The 17,758-nt window shown below is 34.1% G+C and overlaps 1 protein-coding gene across 2 annotated transcripts in view; it reads right to left on the bottom strand.

Moving 5' to 3' along the window:
* Positions 1-10,267, bottom strand: part of LOC110092475 (protein POLLEN DEFECTIVE IN GUIDANCE 1) — a 20,318-nt gene extending 10,051 nt beyond the window's left edge. The window contains exons 1-9 of one of the 2 annotated variants that reach the window (XR_002302588.2): positions 9,663-10,267; positions 6,271-6,422; positions 5,670-5,773; positions 3,867-3,955; positions 3,634-3,707; positions 3,396-3,546; positions 3,080-3,247; positions 2,344-2,468; positions 2,173-2,210 (exon numbers count right to left, since the gene is read on the bottom strand). Coding sequence is in view for 1 of the 2 variants with exons in the window: in XM_020817042.2 (XP_020672701.1) it covers positions 2,173-2,295; positions 2,371-2,468; positions 3,080-3,247; positions 3,396-3,546; positions 3,634-3,707; positions 3,867-3,955; positions 5,670-5,773; positions 6,271-6,422; positions 9,663-10,212 (1,509 nt within the window). In the remaining variant the exon portion in view is untranslated. Of the gene's footprint in view, positions 1-2,172; positions 2,296-2,343; positions 2,469-3,079; positions 3,248-3,395; positions 3,547-3,633; positions 3,708-3,866; positions 3,956-5,669; positions 5,774-6,270; positions 6,423-9,662 lie in introns of both variants that reach the window. The other variant, XM_020817042.2, reaches the window with a different exon arrangement.
* Positions 10,268-17,758: the final 7,491 nt, after the last annotated feature.

The raw sequence follows: 17,758 nt of genomic DNA, 5'->3' as shown, positions 1-17,758 counted from the left end.
GACGACCAATTCTCCGACTACACGTGGATCATCGAAAGTCATCCGCCCGCTTCTCCAACTCCCACTTCCTTCCCGACGACGAGTCCTCTTGGCATCACACCTGTCTTAGTGGTATCGCTAAGTTTTATTGCAACCCTCTTCCGCTAACCTCCACTTCAAAGAGAGCTTGTCGGACCTCAAGGTGAATGGTCTAAACTTTAAACGTGTGGCTTTAGTGAAAGCTATTTGCGTTATTTAGTTATCTTTTGGTTTATCTTTTGCAAGACTCTTGTAACTCTCAAGTGTAGTCAATGCCTGCCGCTTAATCTCTCACGAATTTTCTTGAATCCTAATTGAGTAAGCTAAATTTTATTGTTAATGTTGCAAAGTTAAAGTTTTCACTAATCTCTGAATTGCAATTCATGTTTCCCCATGTTGGTTTCACATCACCTGCAATACTTTAAGGTTAAAAGACAAGAATAAAATTAAGATAAGTGTTACAGAGATGAGGATGCTCAGGGAGATGAGTGGATTATTTACTCATTGAGATAGAATGTGAAATAAGCATATATGTAAAACACTTGGAGTAGCTCCGATAGCGGATAAAATTAGAGAGAGTCTCCTTCGATGGTTTGGTCATATATAACGTCGATCTTCCAATGGCCCGTTTAAGAGAGTAGATGTACTAGATATGTCTGACCTATGTTAAAAAATGTAGAGTTAGACCTAAAAAGATTTTTACTTTATTAGATTTAAATGAGAATTTGACTCTTAATAGGATATAATGGAGAAAAAGGATTCATGTAGTCAACCCTATGTAGTGAGATAAAGACTTGATGATATTGTTGTTGTCAGCTAATCAGAGATAAATTAGGATAATTAATTTTTAGTTAATGATTAAGAAAACTGATTAGTACATTTATTCATAAATTGATTAACAATTACTTTAATTAGACTAATTGGGGATAATTAGCATAATAAGAAACTCATCGGGAAAATTTAGGAATACTTGACTATCAAGTTAGCAAATAATTAATAGAATAATAACTATTATGTTTTCATAAATCAGTTAGTTTGCATTAATATCAAGTTAATAAGCTATTAATTAATAATTAGGATATTAAATTAGTCTGACTAATTGAGCTGCTAACTAAGATAATTTGTTTAATCATACACTAATAAGTTTTGGGATAAAGGTTTGATGTTGTTGTTGTTGTATACACTAATAAATTTAAAAAATAAAGCATATTGAAGTGGATTGTTGCTTCATTAGTGATGTGATTACATCAAAGAAGAACATCACTTGTCTCTAGTGAAGAACAATTAGTAGATATTTTTATTAGAGCCCTTAGCTCAACCCATTTCTTCAATCTTTACAGCAAGCAAAAATTCCTTAATATATATACTCCAGCTTGAGAGTGTCATCATAAATATTTTATAAGATTGAAAAGATTTAAGTTTTCAATATTTTATTTTTATTGCCACAATATATCCTATATTCTACTTTTTTTTTTTCAAATTTTATCTCTGTATTTGGCTATATATAAGCCACACCTACAAATGTTGAAATCAATCAAAATTATTTCATTGTTACCAATGCTTTCAATTACATCCTCCGCCACAAGCATGCTCTTCCGTTCACTAATGATGTGTATATCCTTAAACATTTACAGGAAACACCCAAGGATTGATTCTTATACTAAGATGCAACAAACATTTTTTTTAATAGCAATGCATCTTTTGTAGCATTTCTTTATATCATTCTGAAGTAGGGAGATGTCATGAACTTCAAATTTCATTAGCTTTGCATGATGGATGTCTTTTTTCTTTAAGCTCTATTACCTCATCCTTAATCACAATTCAAAAGTACTTTGAAACCACTCCACTTTGATATCAAGGCAAAATTAGGTCAATTACTACTAAATTATTTTCATAAAAAGAAGTGTTGCAATAACAAGAAGAGCCAGTTCTATCATCTGAGCGAGGTATGCTTCACAAAATAAATCGCTTTTCCGATACTTCATTTTAAGGTACAGCGAGATGAGTGTGTGATTTTCATGCACCATATAAACCAAGTTGAGGACATGAACATAAATAATCATCCAATATTATTATTCTAAGGAATATTGCAACGACTGTTGCAGCAGAAACAAGGCACAGGTAAAACAAATTTCCTCAACTCTGATGAATTACCTGTTTGCAGAGGTCTTCTAGGAATTCAGAGTATGCATCTGGTTTTATATCGTTGAATTTTGCAAGGAAAGAATGCTTGATTGAATCAATTAGTATTTCACACATGTAAACCATGAAAGCATTCTGATAAAACAAAAGATACGCTATGTCAAAATAACAAGTTTATATTACCCAATGATCTGAACATGTGGAAGTTACCATAAGAAAGCTCTCAAACCAGGAACCCTCTGCCTCCAAGATATTTTGAGCAAGCACAAATAACACAAACGCAGTAATGTGGAACCTTTCTATTATATCTGCTCATAAAAAGCCATTAAGCAATGATTTAAAAAGGCTGTAACGATTAATTTTGGAAATAATTGGAAAACAATGAAAATTGGTAAAACTGTCACACAAAAGAGAATGTAGAACAACAGGAGTGTTATTTGTGATAAGAAAATCTTATGTTGAAAATAGTGGAAGTTAAAACATATTAAATTACCAACAATATTGCACATTTTAAAAATTGACTATGCTTGAAATATAAAAAACAATGAAATACATGATGCCTATCTGATTGTGAAGTTGGTTGGATTAAGGGATACAACTATCCAGTTTTATATCTGCTAATTTTGGTTGAACGAATCACATTTCAGGAGTACTCAAATGATGAAATTAGAATCAATGATGAGGAAGTAAGATCTATAGTATAGCATTCTAAAATAGAAGCAGTATCTGTAGAAAAACATGGGGAAAAAAAAAAACGGATCTACTAAGGAACAAATTCTTTTGATGATAATCACCAAGCAACCGCTGGTTTGGTAAGTGTTTCAGAACTAATTTATTGATTTTATCATAAATCCATAACGAACAAGGTGACAACATACATCCACCAGATATTTATGAAATTCAAAAAATAAATACCCACCTGAATATACAAGATTATGTAGGTTGTCTTTGCTAACACGTTTGAATACATTACTCTTTATTTCGGCGAAGTTATTTGACACCAATAAGGCAAGCAAAGCATTATTGTGGGCAATAATGCAAGTTGAAAGGGTAACTGCCTGCGCTAATAAGATAAATGAATGAAGAATTATTAACAGTTAAGGATACAAACAAAATTATCACCCACATGAGGCATGCAAACACACAGATAACATAAATTGTTAAGGATATGATGCTCGAACACACAAACACATAAAAAATTATAAAGCGAAGGAAGCATTAATCATCAAGGATATTAAATGAAACAATAGCAATGGCTGCATCAAAAATAAATTTTCCAACTTCAAGCTTGAAATTTTCTGCAGAACAACTTGACAAACTCTCCGCCGAGCTAAACAGAACTTGCAAAACATCTTCACCAAGGGATTGACAAAGTTTATCAAAAACCTATTATAAATACAAAAAAAGAGGTTTAATCAACAAATTTAATTGTAAAATAGAAGTAAATATGCAAAGTAAAAATTTTTCGCTCACTTCTAAGACATTATAAACCACATAGAGCTTGACTGTTCCTTGCCCCCTTATCATGTGGTATATTAAACTGATATCTGAACAAGAAAGGAAATAATTTATGGGAGATGGTTATGATAACTTTGTTTAATGATAACATGTATCCAAACCACAAATTACAAGTTCTAACATGTGAAGGTGTAGGTGCTGAGAAAATTGAAATGAAAACTATTTCTGAGAGCATAAAATGTTCCTACCTGTCCTCTGTAAAGTTGTGACACCAAGAACTAACACTATAAAACAACCAAAATCAGACAGCTCTGCAGCATTTGGTCGCTGAAAATGTCTGTCAAAAGTTATTAAAGATCAACTCACAAATTATTTTAAGTTATGAGAAAAGAATTCTGCAGGACAGTGCAAAAATAAACATTGCAGAAAATTCACGTGCAAGTCTACCACATGCATTCAATTTAGTAAAGTTGGCTTTTCCCTGGAAAATTCCTAGAACTATTTAAAGATGAACAAGAGCAATAAGGCAACAGTAGAATAAACGTAGAATAATAAGTAAGAGAATTTCTTAAAAATAGGAGAATTAGTGTAGCAGATTTCAATAAGCTATTCAAATAATAATGTGGGGCTGTGAAAAGATGAAGATGTGTGCCTAAGCTTCAATATTTAGCTAGAACATTACACCCTGAAAGTAACAGAAACAAACAAAAAGTACACAACAATTTGCCCATCTCCACAATTATGGCATTTTCAATTTGAGGTGCATGTTAAACACCATAAATGATGGTAGTTTCTACATCAGATGAAATCCTACTTTTTAGTGAGCATAGAATTTGCCTAAACTACTCCAGAAAAAAGGAATAACCAATAAATGAAGCTCCAACTAATGCAATATCTCGGTAGAGGTTGATGAACACAAACCCCTATAACGCATAGAGGCTATTTCCAAAATTCAAATCCATTGCCACAAGTTCACTTTACAAATTACTCAAAGACATAGTACAATGTATTTCTATGAACAATTTTATCATTTTAAAGTCAAAAGTTACTAAGTACCAACACTTGCAAAATAGAACTGGTGGAATGTTAGACTAAAGTGGGAAATATGTGTTCTTTCGTTAATAAAAAATTGAAAAAAGAATCTCATTTGACAGTCATTACCATTAATTAAAACATACATTGATAAGTAATTCAAACATTAATATATCTGTGAAGCATTTGTAAAACTGCAACCTAGGGGGGCTGTTTGGCTGGAAGAATTTGAAATTCATAGGAGCTTTAAATACAATGTAAAGCAAATACATGCATTATAAAAATGCATAAGTTATCTGGTTGAATAGAAATCAAATGTAATTTTTTTGTGCATTGTTATAATGTGCATCCTTTCAAAAAAAAAATGATGAGTGGTGACAGGAGGCAGGTGGTGATTGCAAAGGATGCCGGTGGCGACAATGGTGGTGATAGACATCCAGCAATAGTGAAGGCAGTGGCAGCCATTGGCGTTGAGGCGGTGGTAGCTGGGGTGGGTGCTGGCCACAAGCAAAAAAGGTGACATGGGGTATTAAAAAATATCCCAAATTTGGCGATTTTAGAATTACTTCAAAGCTATTTTTCATCCAAGAAAAATCAAAATTTTTAGAACTCATGCATTTCTTTTGCTCTAGACTTAAAATACTTCAAACGAAACAACACCTAAAGTCAACAAAGAATACTTCAAAAATACCAACCTACCCATGAACTGGCATACATATATAAAGCAATTACTTTTATATATTGAATTCTGAACATAAGAAAGAAAATTGTTACAAAATTATTTCAACCTAATTTAAGAAAGATGTTCAATTTTGAAAGATATCAATAGATTATTCTAGATCCACAGTCTGCATACAATCCTGAGCCATTAAGTTATCAGTCATAGCCTAGAATCAAGCTTGTAATAGACGCTACCAACTTACAGGGTCAAGAAGAAAATGCTATAGATCCATGAACCACAAGTGATTTCTGACATGCTTTCTATAAGAACTTTACACACGAAAAAGAAAATTACACACCTGGTTCTCAGCACCCTCCAGATAATTATTAGGATTCTTGCTGGCATTATTGTTAACAGTGACAAAAATGAATCTACACAGAAAAAGAAGCCTGCCATAATAAGCTGCAGGAGTTCAAGTCAACATCAGAACGCTAATAATACCTTAGAAAAAAGTAAATAGACAAAACTATACGTATAAACTTAATTAAAATGGACATTAAGTAAATACATATCAGTAGCATCCTCAATACCAAAAAATGTCGCATTGCAAATAATTTGAATAGACATTTTCAAATAACCTACTCAACTGTTGATAAAGCAACAGCTTTCATGAGAATGTTTCACTACTTCCCAAAAAGTGGCCTAGGTCATTGAAAACGTGATTTTAACAAAAAGATGCAATTGTCAATAAATATTAACTACGCTAAAATGAAATATATAGTCTACTGAACAAGACCTTGCCAGCAAACCAAATGTTGCATGGCACTTGGAATTACAGCTAAATTCGAACATAAAAATGTAAATGCTATACCAACATTAATACTAATTATATGGACTGCCATTACAAAATTCCTTCTAAATACAGACCAATGAAGAAATTAAAAGAGATTTGGAAGTACCCTTTCACACCTAAATGGAACATGAAACATGGTATTATAGACCCTTTGCCGTTTCTTCTCATTCCCCACAGAGATTGTGCTTCTAAGAGAATTTCCACCATATATTTCTCCCATAAAGTATTTCATAGGCGCTATCTCTACACTTGAAACTTCTGCATAAAATAACAACATTAAGGAAAATAAAATATGAAGTTCTGCAATAAACAGTGCAACACAAAAGAATATATCTTTCATACACAGAATAGCTGACACCGCTGTGCTATTATTACCATTGAGTGAATTATTGAATTCATGGTAGTGCTAGGAAGCAATAAATATCAAATGCAGTTCCTACTTATTCTGTCTAAACTTTTCCATCAAACCTCTCAATAAATATATAGCTTCAATAGTAGATTTACCCGACATGAATCCAAATTGATTTTGAGAAACATTAGTATCACATCGTAACCTATGATCAATTACTCTCATCCATAGTTTTAATGTATAACACATTAACTTAATTCTTCTATGATTCACACATTCTTGTGCATCGCATTTATTCTTAAAAATAAGAAGCAACACACTCCTCCACTCATCTGGCATCTTTTTAGTCTTCAAAATAACATTAAAGCATTTAGTAAGCCAAGAAATTCATTCATATCATAAGCCTTTCACATCTCTATTGGAATATCATCAGATCCAACTATTTTTCAACAATTCATTTTCTTTAAAAACTCTCTAATTTCAGTTTTGCTAATAAGACGATCAAACAAAAATTTTATTTTCATTTAGGGTGCTAAAGTCACTAAAGTCAATTGTATTCTCATAATCTTCATTTGAAAAACTTATCGAAATATCTCATCCAGTTGTATTGAATATTATCTTCTAAAAAAAGCACTTTTTGATCTTCATCCTTAATGCACTTCATTTGAACAAGATCCTTCTCCTATCTCTTAAATTAGCTAACTTATATATACATCTTTTGCCCTCCTTTCTATCTAATATATTATATAAATCCTTAAAGACTAAATTCTTTGCATCGCATATTATTTTATTAAACTCCTTACAACCCCCTCTATATCTTTCTCAATTTTATCAGCTTTAACATCTAAACCAATTTTTAAAACAAAAATTCTTATTTTTTATCTTTCATTTCCTAAGCTCTACATTCATTTCTTTTCTAAACTATACACTCAGCTAACCAAATCACACGTATTTCCAAACACCATGTAGTTCCTAAATGAATCCCTTTCCAATATAATGAATGATGCAATGACTTCAACAACTACTTCCAATATAGTCCCTTGAACCTATGTTTTTTTTGTTCGCCAAGCATGGCAACATCCTTCAGCTTTTAGTTCTGCGATGGTATTGAGAGACTTAAAATTTTTTAGAGAGAGGTGATTTCATCATACAAGCGTGAGGCTTGCTATTGGTGAATAATTTACCTTTTATTTTGAATGTGAACTATGTTATTAGTTTGAGAGTTTTCAACATGCACATGAATTTAACATAATTTGTGGCATTCTTGATTCAAAATTTTTTCATAATTTCTAGTATAAGGCCATTGAATCTTTTTTCAAGTTGTTCACCTTCATACTTTTGGTTTTTATAGAAAGTAAGGAATAATTGCTAAAAGATTAAAAGTTTAAGACCACAAATTTTTTTAGAGTTGCATTATTACTGCATCTCATAGTAAATCTGCATAAAAAATGTTGGACCCTAAAATGACCTGCATCATTGCTAACTCTTTTGCCTTATAAATTGATGCAAATGTTGTTTAGATATGCATGCCATAAAAAAATATATAGTTAAAAAAAGGTTCATCATCAGTTATCCAACTTAGTCATTTCATTAGACATCCTCTTTTGGTCAAGAAATGGAAGATGTACCAAGTTGCATACCAAAAATAATTTTTTACAGTAAACTTTATAGTGCATGTAATTGTATACATTTAGTGTGTGTGTGTATATATATATATATATATAGAGAGAGAGAGAGAGAGAGAGAGAGAGACGGATAGACACAAAAAAATCTATATACTAGGGATATTATATCTAGCTACATCCATTTCCCGTAACTTAGGACTTCCTATCTGGCTGCAATTTATCAAGATATTGTATGCCCATATCTTGAACCTCCCTTCTAGGCCGAGTATCAAGTTATTCTTTCACATGTATAGCAACACAACAAATAAAAATTCTACAATTTCAAAATAGCATACTATCCTATCCAAAAGTACTTCCTTAACAGTAGCATGAAAAATGTTGCAGGATGTTTCAAAGTTCATAAGGAGAACCTAGTTTTACAGTGATCTGCATATGCGTGGATTCAAGTTTCAAAAGTGACCTCAAAAGAAAAAACCTACTTTTACAATGGTTCACCTAAGCTTGGATTCAAGTTTCAACAATGAGTCATAAATGGAAAATTTTGCATTAACTTTTTCATTTAGGCTCTTTAATTATAAAGATGATCCGTAGCCAATTCCATTTAGCTTCTAAGTGCCTTAGTGACAATGGAACAAAAAAAAGCAGCATTACAAAGTTGGGGCTAGTTTGCTTTGATGCACTTGAAATTGATTTGAGTGGACTTTTGAGAGTTTCAGTGAACTATGGTTGTTTTGCGAATAAACATTTCTTACAAAACTAAGTTCTTGTGCTTATTTGGGCAAGGTTGAGTTTCACTTTTACCCACACTCTTATAATTTTATATTATTTTATTTACTATAAGTCAAAGCAAAGTTCTAACCAATCAGCCAATTAATTTTGTTTTATTCAATTATTTTTATATTTAACAAAACTAATTGTGACTTTCAATCCCTCATGAGAGTTCCAAAATATGAACTCACTTCATTCATTTCTAAAGACAAATGCTTGAACTGAATTACGGGAGTGAGTTAGAATCACTTCAAATCATTTGCCTCGAAATAAACTAGCTTGTGGAGGCCTCCTATGACAACGGATTGATAGGTCATGTAATTACCTTCACGAATGAACATGAAACTATGCACAACAACAGCCTCCTAGGCTGTTTACTTCCCCGTGCGTATGCATGTATGCCCTCCTGTGTATAGGCTATAAAAGGCTCATTATGCATTCGTACATCCTGCAAACGTCGAATTTGAAATAAGTGCTACTAAATGCTTCTGCATAAGTATAAACCTAAAGAGGTTTTCTGCTATTTTTTTAACCAGCATGACAACCATCAAGAGCTAACTATTAAACAAACCAAGTTTACCCCAAAAAAATTCAATAAACTGCGGAGATAGCTCATAGTTCATCAGCCAAAAAAAGCATAAAAATATAAAAATTCCAAGTAAAATGAGCAGCAAAACACAATTAATGGAAGCATGAGCATCTCCAAAGAACATGGAAAGGAAACAGAAGGCAAACATAGTTCTGTTAGCCAAATACCTCCCAGAAGATCAGGATTGTCCGCCATGACTCTTTTCCAATCTAAAGACTCCATGGATTCCAACTTGGCAGCGCCACCAATAGATTCAGGTTTCCACTTCCCCGCTGTCGAGCTCTCCTTATAGTTGCTTGCATCATCGGCTACATTATCATCAGAAGCAACACTGTTCACATACCTCTGCCTCAACTCCACATACGAAACACAACTCACTCGAGAGCTCTCGGTGTCCGTCTCCACCACGGTACTCTCGCAAGCAGATTCCACCACTGATCGACTCTCACAAACTGAAAATTTCATCCCAATCTCATGCGGCGCGTTGTTCTCAGATAAAATAAATGGACCGTCCAGTTCCAACAAAGGTTCCTCAGCGGCTTTTTTCTTCTTCGCAGCCTTCGATCTGCGCTTTCGGCGGCTAGCGCGGCCATTGATGAACACGCTCTCTTCAGGTAAATCGGAAATCAGGCGTTCAAAGAGACTGCCACCGTCGCCGGAGCTCTCTCCTTCGAGTAAATCGAACGAGGCCTTTCTCTGGACGGATCTGAGGGACATGGGCGGGATAGATGCGAAGGCACGATGAACAAGAAACAGAGAGAAGGCCGGCCTCAAAGAAGATTTAAGGAGGTGTTAGTAACTTTTATACATTTTAATTTAATTTAATTGTAATTGCACTTTTTTAAACCTTCTTTTATTTATTAAATTAGTATGCATAGCATAAGGTCTTCGTCACATTTCTTACATTATATATATATCTTTCTATTTAAAATCTCAAATAAATATAATCCCAAATTTAAAATTTCATCATTATTTTAAATGGTGGATATAATTGAACTTTGTGACATTATAAATATTTACATAATTAATTACAACTCACAATTTGTTCATTTTAATAGCATTTGGTTCTAAAATAATTTTGTAGTAATTTTTTTTTAATTCAATTTTTTTTTTATTGAAAAACTACTTTAAAACAATAAGAAAGTTGTCCCAAATTAAATCTAAATTATGATTTTTTTTGAAGCTCTTACAATGAACTAATAGTATTATATATTGATCACAAGCTTCTATGATCGAAGATTGTTGGTTGTAAAATTCGCTTTGCAGATGATGTATTTACGATAGAACTTCTTATTAATTTTTAGGTTGTAAAATAAAAATAACAACTACCCCTTTTCGACTTATTTTATGGCGTAAAAGGTTTGAAGCCAGAAAGAGCAATATTCTTTTAGCAATGGAGGTTATCAAAATAGGTTTAAGGCAGGAAATTGTACATTGCAATGCAATAGGCAATATCCATTACACAATAGTCGAGTACATATTAGTGAATGAAAATGCCCCCAATAGATAACAACAAAGTACATGGTACTCTGTTTTTCCCTTTCATGTTTTCCTTGCTCTCTACATTGAGATTTTTTTTTTCTAATAATCTATTGTGCCATGTTTAAGTTTAATTTTGAAATGATCAGCAACGGAGCTCATTCTAATCTTGATATATTCGCAAAAAATCATCTTGATCAAGCACGAATCTCGAGGCGAAACCGAACACGCCAATAGTGACTCTTTGTATTCACATCATGTAATGTACTCTTTAAAATGTACATCAAGCTAAGACCTTCTCCCAAGAAAAGGCCTCATTTGTAATCAACTACAATACTAGTGGATTCATTCAAATTGGGCTAGGCCCCGTGGTTTTTCCCCCTTTTTCAGGGGTTTTCCACGTAAATGGTATCTCATAAATGCTAGACCCTTTCTCTCTTATCTGATTGTGTGCTAGATTTTTGTACAACGCTAAGACGATAAACTTTATATTTCTCCACCGCCGCGAATACTCCTGGATGCAACAAATCTGTTGATAGAGAGTTTTAACTACCAACAAAGAAGGATTTGAGGTTCGAGTATGTGATAAGTGTGTGAATTTGTCTTAAATTGACTTAAAATGTCCTCAAAAAATTATCAACAACAAATTTATTGATAATTTGTTGATTTTTAGGATTGTTGCAGCTCATTTTGATTTGTTGGTTTCAGGGCTTTAGTTATTTATTTAGAAGTTTTAAGTTCGAAGCTTGCATCTATGATGTGTGCTTGAATTTATTTTAATTATGCAAAATGTCTAAAAAAAAGAATAATAAATTGTTGCATTTATGCATAGGTGCTTTAATGTATTTATTAACTGTGAGTTTAAGAGGGTATTTGGTGCATTAATGCTTTGGGGGTTTTGAACCGTAGCTGGACGTTGTTGTAAGGAGATGCGTTGAAAAGATGCAAGACGAATTGCTGCATCGTTAGCGATTGGACCGTTTCGTTCAAAATATTTTAATTGCCTGCGAACGGTTAATGTCCTTTAATGACAGACAGTATGGCTGTTTGGGATCTGGTTTTGGTACGATCTCCTCACATAACGCATCAAAAGTATTAATTTGAACTGATACAAGGCCTTGAACAGAGAAAATAGGGGAAGACAATTTTTTTTTCAAACACACCGAGGCTTAAGGTTGTTGGTTGGCGAGCACGGTTGGAAACCTCCCATACCGTGTTCGAATTCACTCTAATACGACCTCGCCTCTTCAGTGGGGCAAAACAAGTGTTGGCCTGATGCCGGTGGGTGGCCTCGCTGGGTTTCGCCGAGGGATTAATTACGTCGCAAAGCGCTTCCTTTGAAGTGACAGCTGATACCCCCATTACCAAAATGAGAGACCATGCAAATGGCACCTCTTTGATAGCTCAGCTAATTGAAATCAAGTATTCGATTAGATCATCTCCAATGGAAAAGCAAACAACTGTTTGTCGTTCTTCCGTCGCTCCAACCGAGCGACAATTCTTACGTCATTTCATCACGGATGAATAGTGCGACGCCAATATTGGTGTTGCACTGTTCATCTTCGCCATTTGTTTGATCTCTACCTAACTTGCCGAAGAAACGCGTGAAAGAAGAGAGCGATCGTTACTGGGCAAAATGGAGTTCGATTGGAGATGAAACACGACATTTTTTAGTTTCACGATATTTTGGAGTGAAAAAATGAGATTTTCGGTTGAAGATACCCTTAGTAATTGAACAACATTTACGGTGCTGAGGTCTCAGAGCTTCATGATCGATTCAAGTGTGATTGGAAATGGTGCCTCATATTTGATTTAAATAAATGCCATCTAAAACAATGAACTATGGATACCACATTTCACAAAGTTGCCTTAAGATCACATGTTTGCAAAATAGACTACGTTGATGAATCTAGAGTGTCAAAATTACTAAGAAATAACACACATATTGTTGGATTATTGCATAAAGGCGAAATGCAAAATTAGATCACAAGCAAAGCGATGGCACATAAATATAGATATATAGAAAAATAAAATTTTGGGTGAAAGATCAGTTCACATTATTTTTCTCCCTTTCTACTTTTTTTTTTTAATAATTTTTTCATAAAAAAATAAAAAATAAAAACCACTCAAATCCCATTCAAAATCGTTACCATCCTCGTATCCTATGCCAATTCAGTGACTTATTATGTATGTCGAGTGTACTCTTTAAAATGTACATCAAGCTAAGACCTTCTCCCAAGAAAAGGCCTCATTTGTAATCAACTACAATACTAGTGGATTCATTCAAATTGGGCAAGGTCACGTGGTTTTTCCCCCTTTTTCGGGGGTTTTCCACGTAAATGATATCTCATAAATGCTAGACTCTTTCTCTCTTATCTGATTGTGTGCCAGATTTTTGTACAACGCTAAGACGATAAACTTTATATTTCTCCACCGCCACGAATACTCCTGGACTCAACAAATCTGTTGATAGAGAGTTTTAACTACCAACAAAGAAGGATTTGAGGTTCGAGTATGTGATGAGTGTGTGAATTTGTCTTAAATTGACTTAAAATGTCCTCAAAAAACTATCAACGACAAATTTATTGATAATTTGTTGATTTTTAGGATTGCTGCAGCTCATTTTGATTTGTTGGTTTCAGGGCTTTAGTTATTTATTTAGAAGTTTTAAGTTCAAAGCTTGCATCTATGATGTGTGCCTAAATTTATTTTAATTATGAAAAATGTCTAAAAAAAAAGAATAATAAATTGTTGCATTTATGCATAGGTGCTTTAATGTATTTATTAACTGTGAGTTTAAGAGGGCATTTGGTGCATTAATGCTTTGGGGTTTTTGACCCGTAGCTGGACGTTGTTGTAAGGAGATGCGTTGAAAGATGCGAGACGAATACCTGCATCGTTAGCGATTGGACCGTTTCGTTCAAAATATTTTAATTGCCTGCGAACGGTTAATGTCTTTTAATGACAGACAGTATGGCTGTTTGGGATCTGGTTTTGGTACGATCTCCTCAAATAACGCATCAAAAGTATTAATTTGAACTGATGCAAAGCCTTGAACAGAGAAAATAGGGAAGCCAATTTTTTTCACCACATCGAGGCTTAAGGTGGTTGGTGAGTGAGTATAGTTGGAAACTTCCCATCCCGTGTTCGAATTCACTCTACTACGACCTCGCCTTTTCAGTGGGGCAAAGCAAGTGTGGGTCTGATGCCGGTGGGTGGCCTCGCTGGGTTTCGTCGAGGAATTAGTTACGCCGCAAAGCGCTTCATTTGAAGTGACAGCTGATACCCCCATTACCAAAATGAGAGACCATGCAAGTGGCACCTCTTTGATAGCTCAGCTAATTGAAATCAAGTATTCGATTAGATCATCTCCAATGGAACAGCAAACAACTGTTTGTCGTTCTTCCGTCGCTCCAACCGAGCGACAATTCTTACGTCATTTCATCAAAGATGAATAGTGCAACGCCAATATTGGTGTTGCACTGTTCATCTTCGCCATTTTTTTGATCTCTACCTAACTTGCCGAAGAAACGTGTGAAAGAAGAGAGCGATCGTTACTGTGCAAAATGGAGTTCGATTGGAGATGAAACACGACATTTTTTAGTTTCACGATATTTTGAAGTGAAAAAATGAGATTTTTGGTTGAAGATGCCCTTAGTAATTGAACAACATTTACATCGTTGAGCTCCCAGAGCTTCATGATCGATTCAAGTGTGATTGGAAATGGTGCCACATATTTGCTTTAAATAAATGCCATCTAAAACAATGAACTATGGATACCACATTGCACAAAGTTGCCTTAAGATCACATGTTTGCAAAATAGACTGCGTTGATGAATCTAGAGTGTCAAAATTACAAATTTTTTTGTTCTAGTGTCCTGACGTAGCTCTACGTTCGGATGGCAATAAAATGGTACCACGTGCTCATACTTTTTGCCGCGCAGCCCGACGACCCGACCCGAACCAGACCCGAGATTGCTATGTATTGGCTGATTTGTGCAGACCAATGTATTGCTAGGTATTGCTTGATATTGCTCGGCAATAACGAGAAATACCATTCTGTCAAGACCAATACCTAGCAATACCGAGCAATACCCCGGTTTTGCTAGGTATTGCTCGGTATTGCTATGTATTGGTCTTGACAGAGCGGTATTTCTCATTATTGTCAAGTAATACCTAACAATACCGAGCAATACATAGCAATATGCGAACATAGCAATGCTAGGTTCCGGTCCGGGTCGAGTCGTTGGGCCGCGCGGTAAAGAGTAAGAGCACGTGGCGACATGTTATTGGCCTCCAGATGTAGAGTTACGTCCGGTGTCCGGACCTAATAATTGTTCCAAAATTACTAAGACATAACACCCATATTGTTGGATTATTGCATAAAGGCGAAATGCAAAATTAGATCACAAGCAAAGCTATGGCACATAAATAGAGATATACAGGAAATGAAATTTTGGGTGACAGATCAACTCACATTATTTTTCTTCCTTTCTACTTTATTTTTTTTAATAACTTTTTCATAAAAAAAATAAAAAATAAAAAACCACTCAAATCCCATTCAAAATCCTTAACATCCTCGTATCCTATGCCAACTCAGTGACTTATCATGTCAGAGTGAAGTCACTCCCATCAAGGAGAGTCAAAATGGATCAATAGACCGGGTTCAGATCTGACTCAAAATAGACATGACCTAAATCTAATCGACTTGAACTTGATCATAGTAATAAACAAGTTAAAAAATTAAATATGAACTTGACCCACTAGTGACCCGAACCAAACCCAATAACTCATTTTAATTAAAAATATTTTTTTATTAGCATATCAATCATATATTTTATATTAATTAATAAAAAAATAAGAAGATTATTCTAATAAATAAAATATATTAAGAAAAATATTAAACTGGTCAATTTAGGGTCAAAATTGAGTTAACAGATCAACCGGATCAGATCTGTTTATTAAACGAGATAAAATGTACAATCTGAAATTGATCTGTTTATTAAACAGATCAATCTAAACCTAATTTTTTTAGATCAGCTTAAAAGATCAGATCATTTATTAACACCACTGCTCCCATCCCCCCTCTTATATGGTTATCAACCCAAACAAAATATCAAAAATAAAAAGTTCATAGCCTAAATCAGTAAACCCCAACCGAACTTACGGCACCTCATAGACCTTAGCTTCTCCATTTACTACTCAAGTACCTCACTTCCGAACTTCCAACCCAAGCCGTCGCTTAGGACTACAAGTGAACCAAACATTCGACAAGCTACTTGTTGTTTGGTTCGATTAAAGCTCATTTGTGATCGTTTAACTAACTAAACAAACAAACTTGAACAATGTTTTTAACACTCGATCTTTAAATAAACAAGCTTGAACACTAATGTGTTCAAGTTCATTTATGTTCACGAACAACATCATTTGAAGCTCGTGAATAAGCTTGATAAGAAGTTCGATAAAAGCTCGATTCGTGTTCGATTTAGAACTCGTTAATAAGCTCAATAAATATATTCATATAGATTAATCATGTTTTCATTTTAAATGGACAATTGCTTTTATTATAAATTTAATTTCATTTTATTTTATACCTTCAATAGAATGAATTTGTTCATGAACAAGAGACATTTCACATTTGTCAATGTTTGCTAGATTGTTTGTTTAAGATGTTCATGATCAAATATAAGATGAATCATAAATCGTTTGTTCGTGAACGAGCTCATTTGGTAGCTCAAAAATACTAGTTATGTATATATTCATGATTTTTCTCATTTGATGGCTCAAGAATACTTATTAGATTTGTTCATAAACATGCTTGTTTAATAGTGTAAAAAAGATTCGTTAAATAAATTCACAAACATAGCTCGTTAAGGCTTGTTTGTTTACAGCTCGATATGCACTAAACGAACCAAACATGAATCAAACGTGAACACAATTAATTTAAACGAACCAAATATGAACACAAACAATAAAGCTCGAATCAAACACGAATCAAACTTGAACAAGCTAATAATAAATGAACTCAAACAAGAACACTCACATACTCGACTCACTTCGATTCATTTGCAGCCCTACCTCCGCTACATCCCTATAAGCCACTTGCTAGCCAGCCTCCCTTCTATAGCTAGGACCCACTTTCCTCACTTGTAACTACTGGCGACTCACCCTCCACTTATGAACACGACCACCACCCCATCTCTATCACCCCTAGCTGCCGGCCAGCCTCCTTCTCTCTCCTCGCCCTACCAGCCGGCCAGCAAATACAATGATTTTTGGTAAAAGAGGGAACGATTTGGAAATTCTACAATTGTAGGTAATATTGTAGACAACAATTATGAGAACCATGATGATGCTGATGCAGCTTCAATCGATCTTCCTTTGCCATTGATCTACAATTTAGACCTTTAATAATAAAGGTCCAAATCACATTAAACCACCACAGACAATAAAATAAAATTTCTCCCTAGGGTCCAACCAAGTTACATGGGATTAGCATATCCCCACTTATGGAGTAGAAAGATTCATTGTTCTATGATTTTGGTTTTAAGAGCAAGCTTGTGAATGCCTTTATCAATGATAGAGTGAATAATTTGATGGAATTTGAATTTTTTTTTTTTGTACTGAGATTAGTACTGTATATGATATCTTTGATTACATTAAGGGGCTGTTTGGTAGCACCCAAGATTTAATTTAAATAGAATTTCGTAAAACCTATATATGGAGATTTCAAAAATCCTGAAAACAGTTTGGTAACTTTCATGATTAATCCTATCAAATCTCA

Source organism: Dendrobium catenatum, unplaced genomic scaffold (assembly GCF_001605985.2).
Source record: "Dendrobium catenatum unplaced genomic scaffold, ASM160598v2 fragScaff_scaffold_9, whole genome shotgun sequence".
Taxonomy (NCBI): domain Eukaryota; kingdom Viridiplantae; phylum Streptophyta; class Magnoliopsida; order Asparagales; family Orchidaceae; genus Dendrobium; species Dendrobium catenatum.
This window is presented reverse-complemented; position numbering and strand designations above follow the sequence as displayed.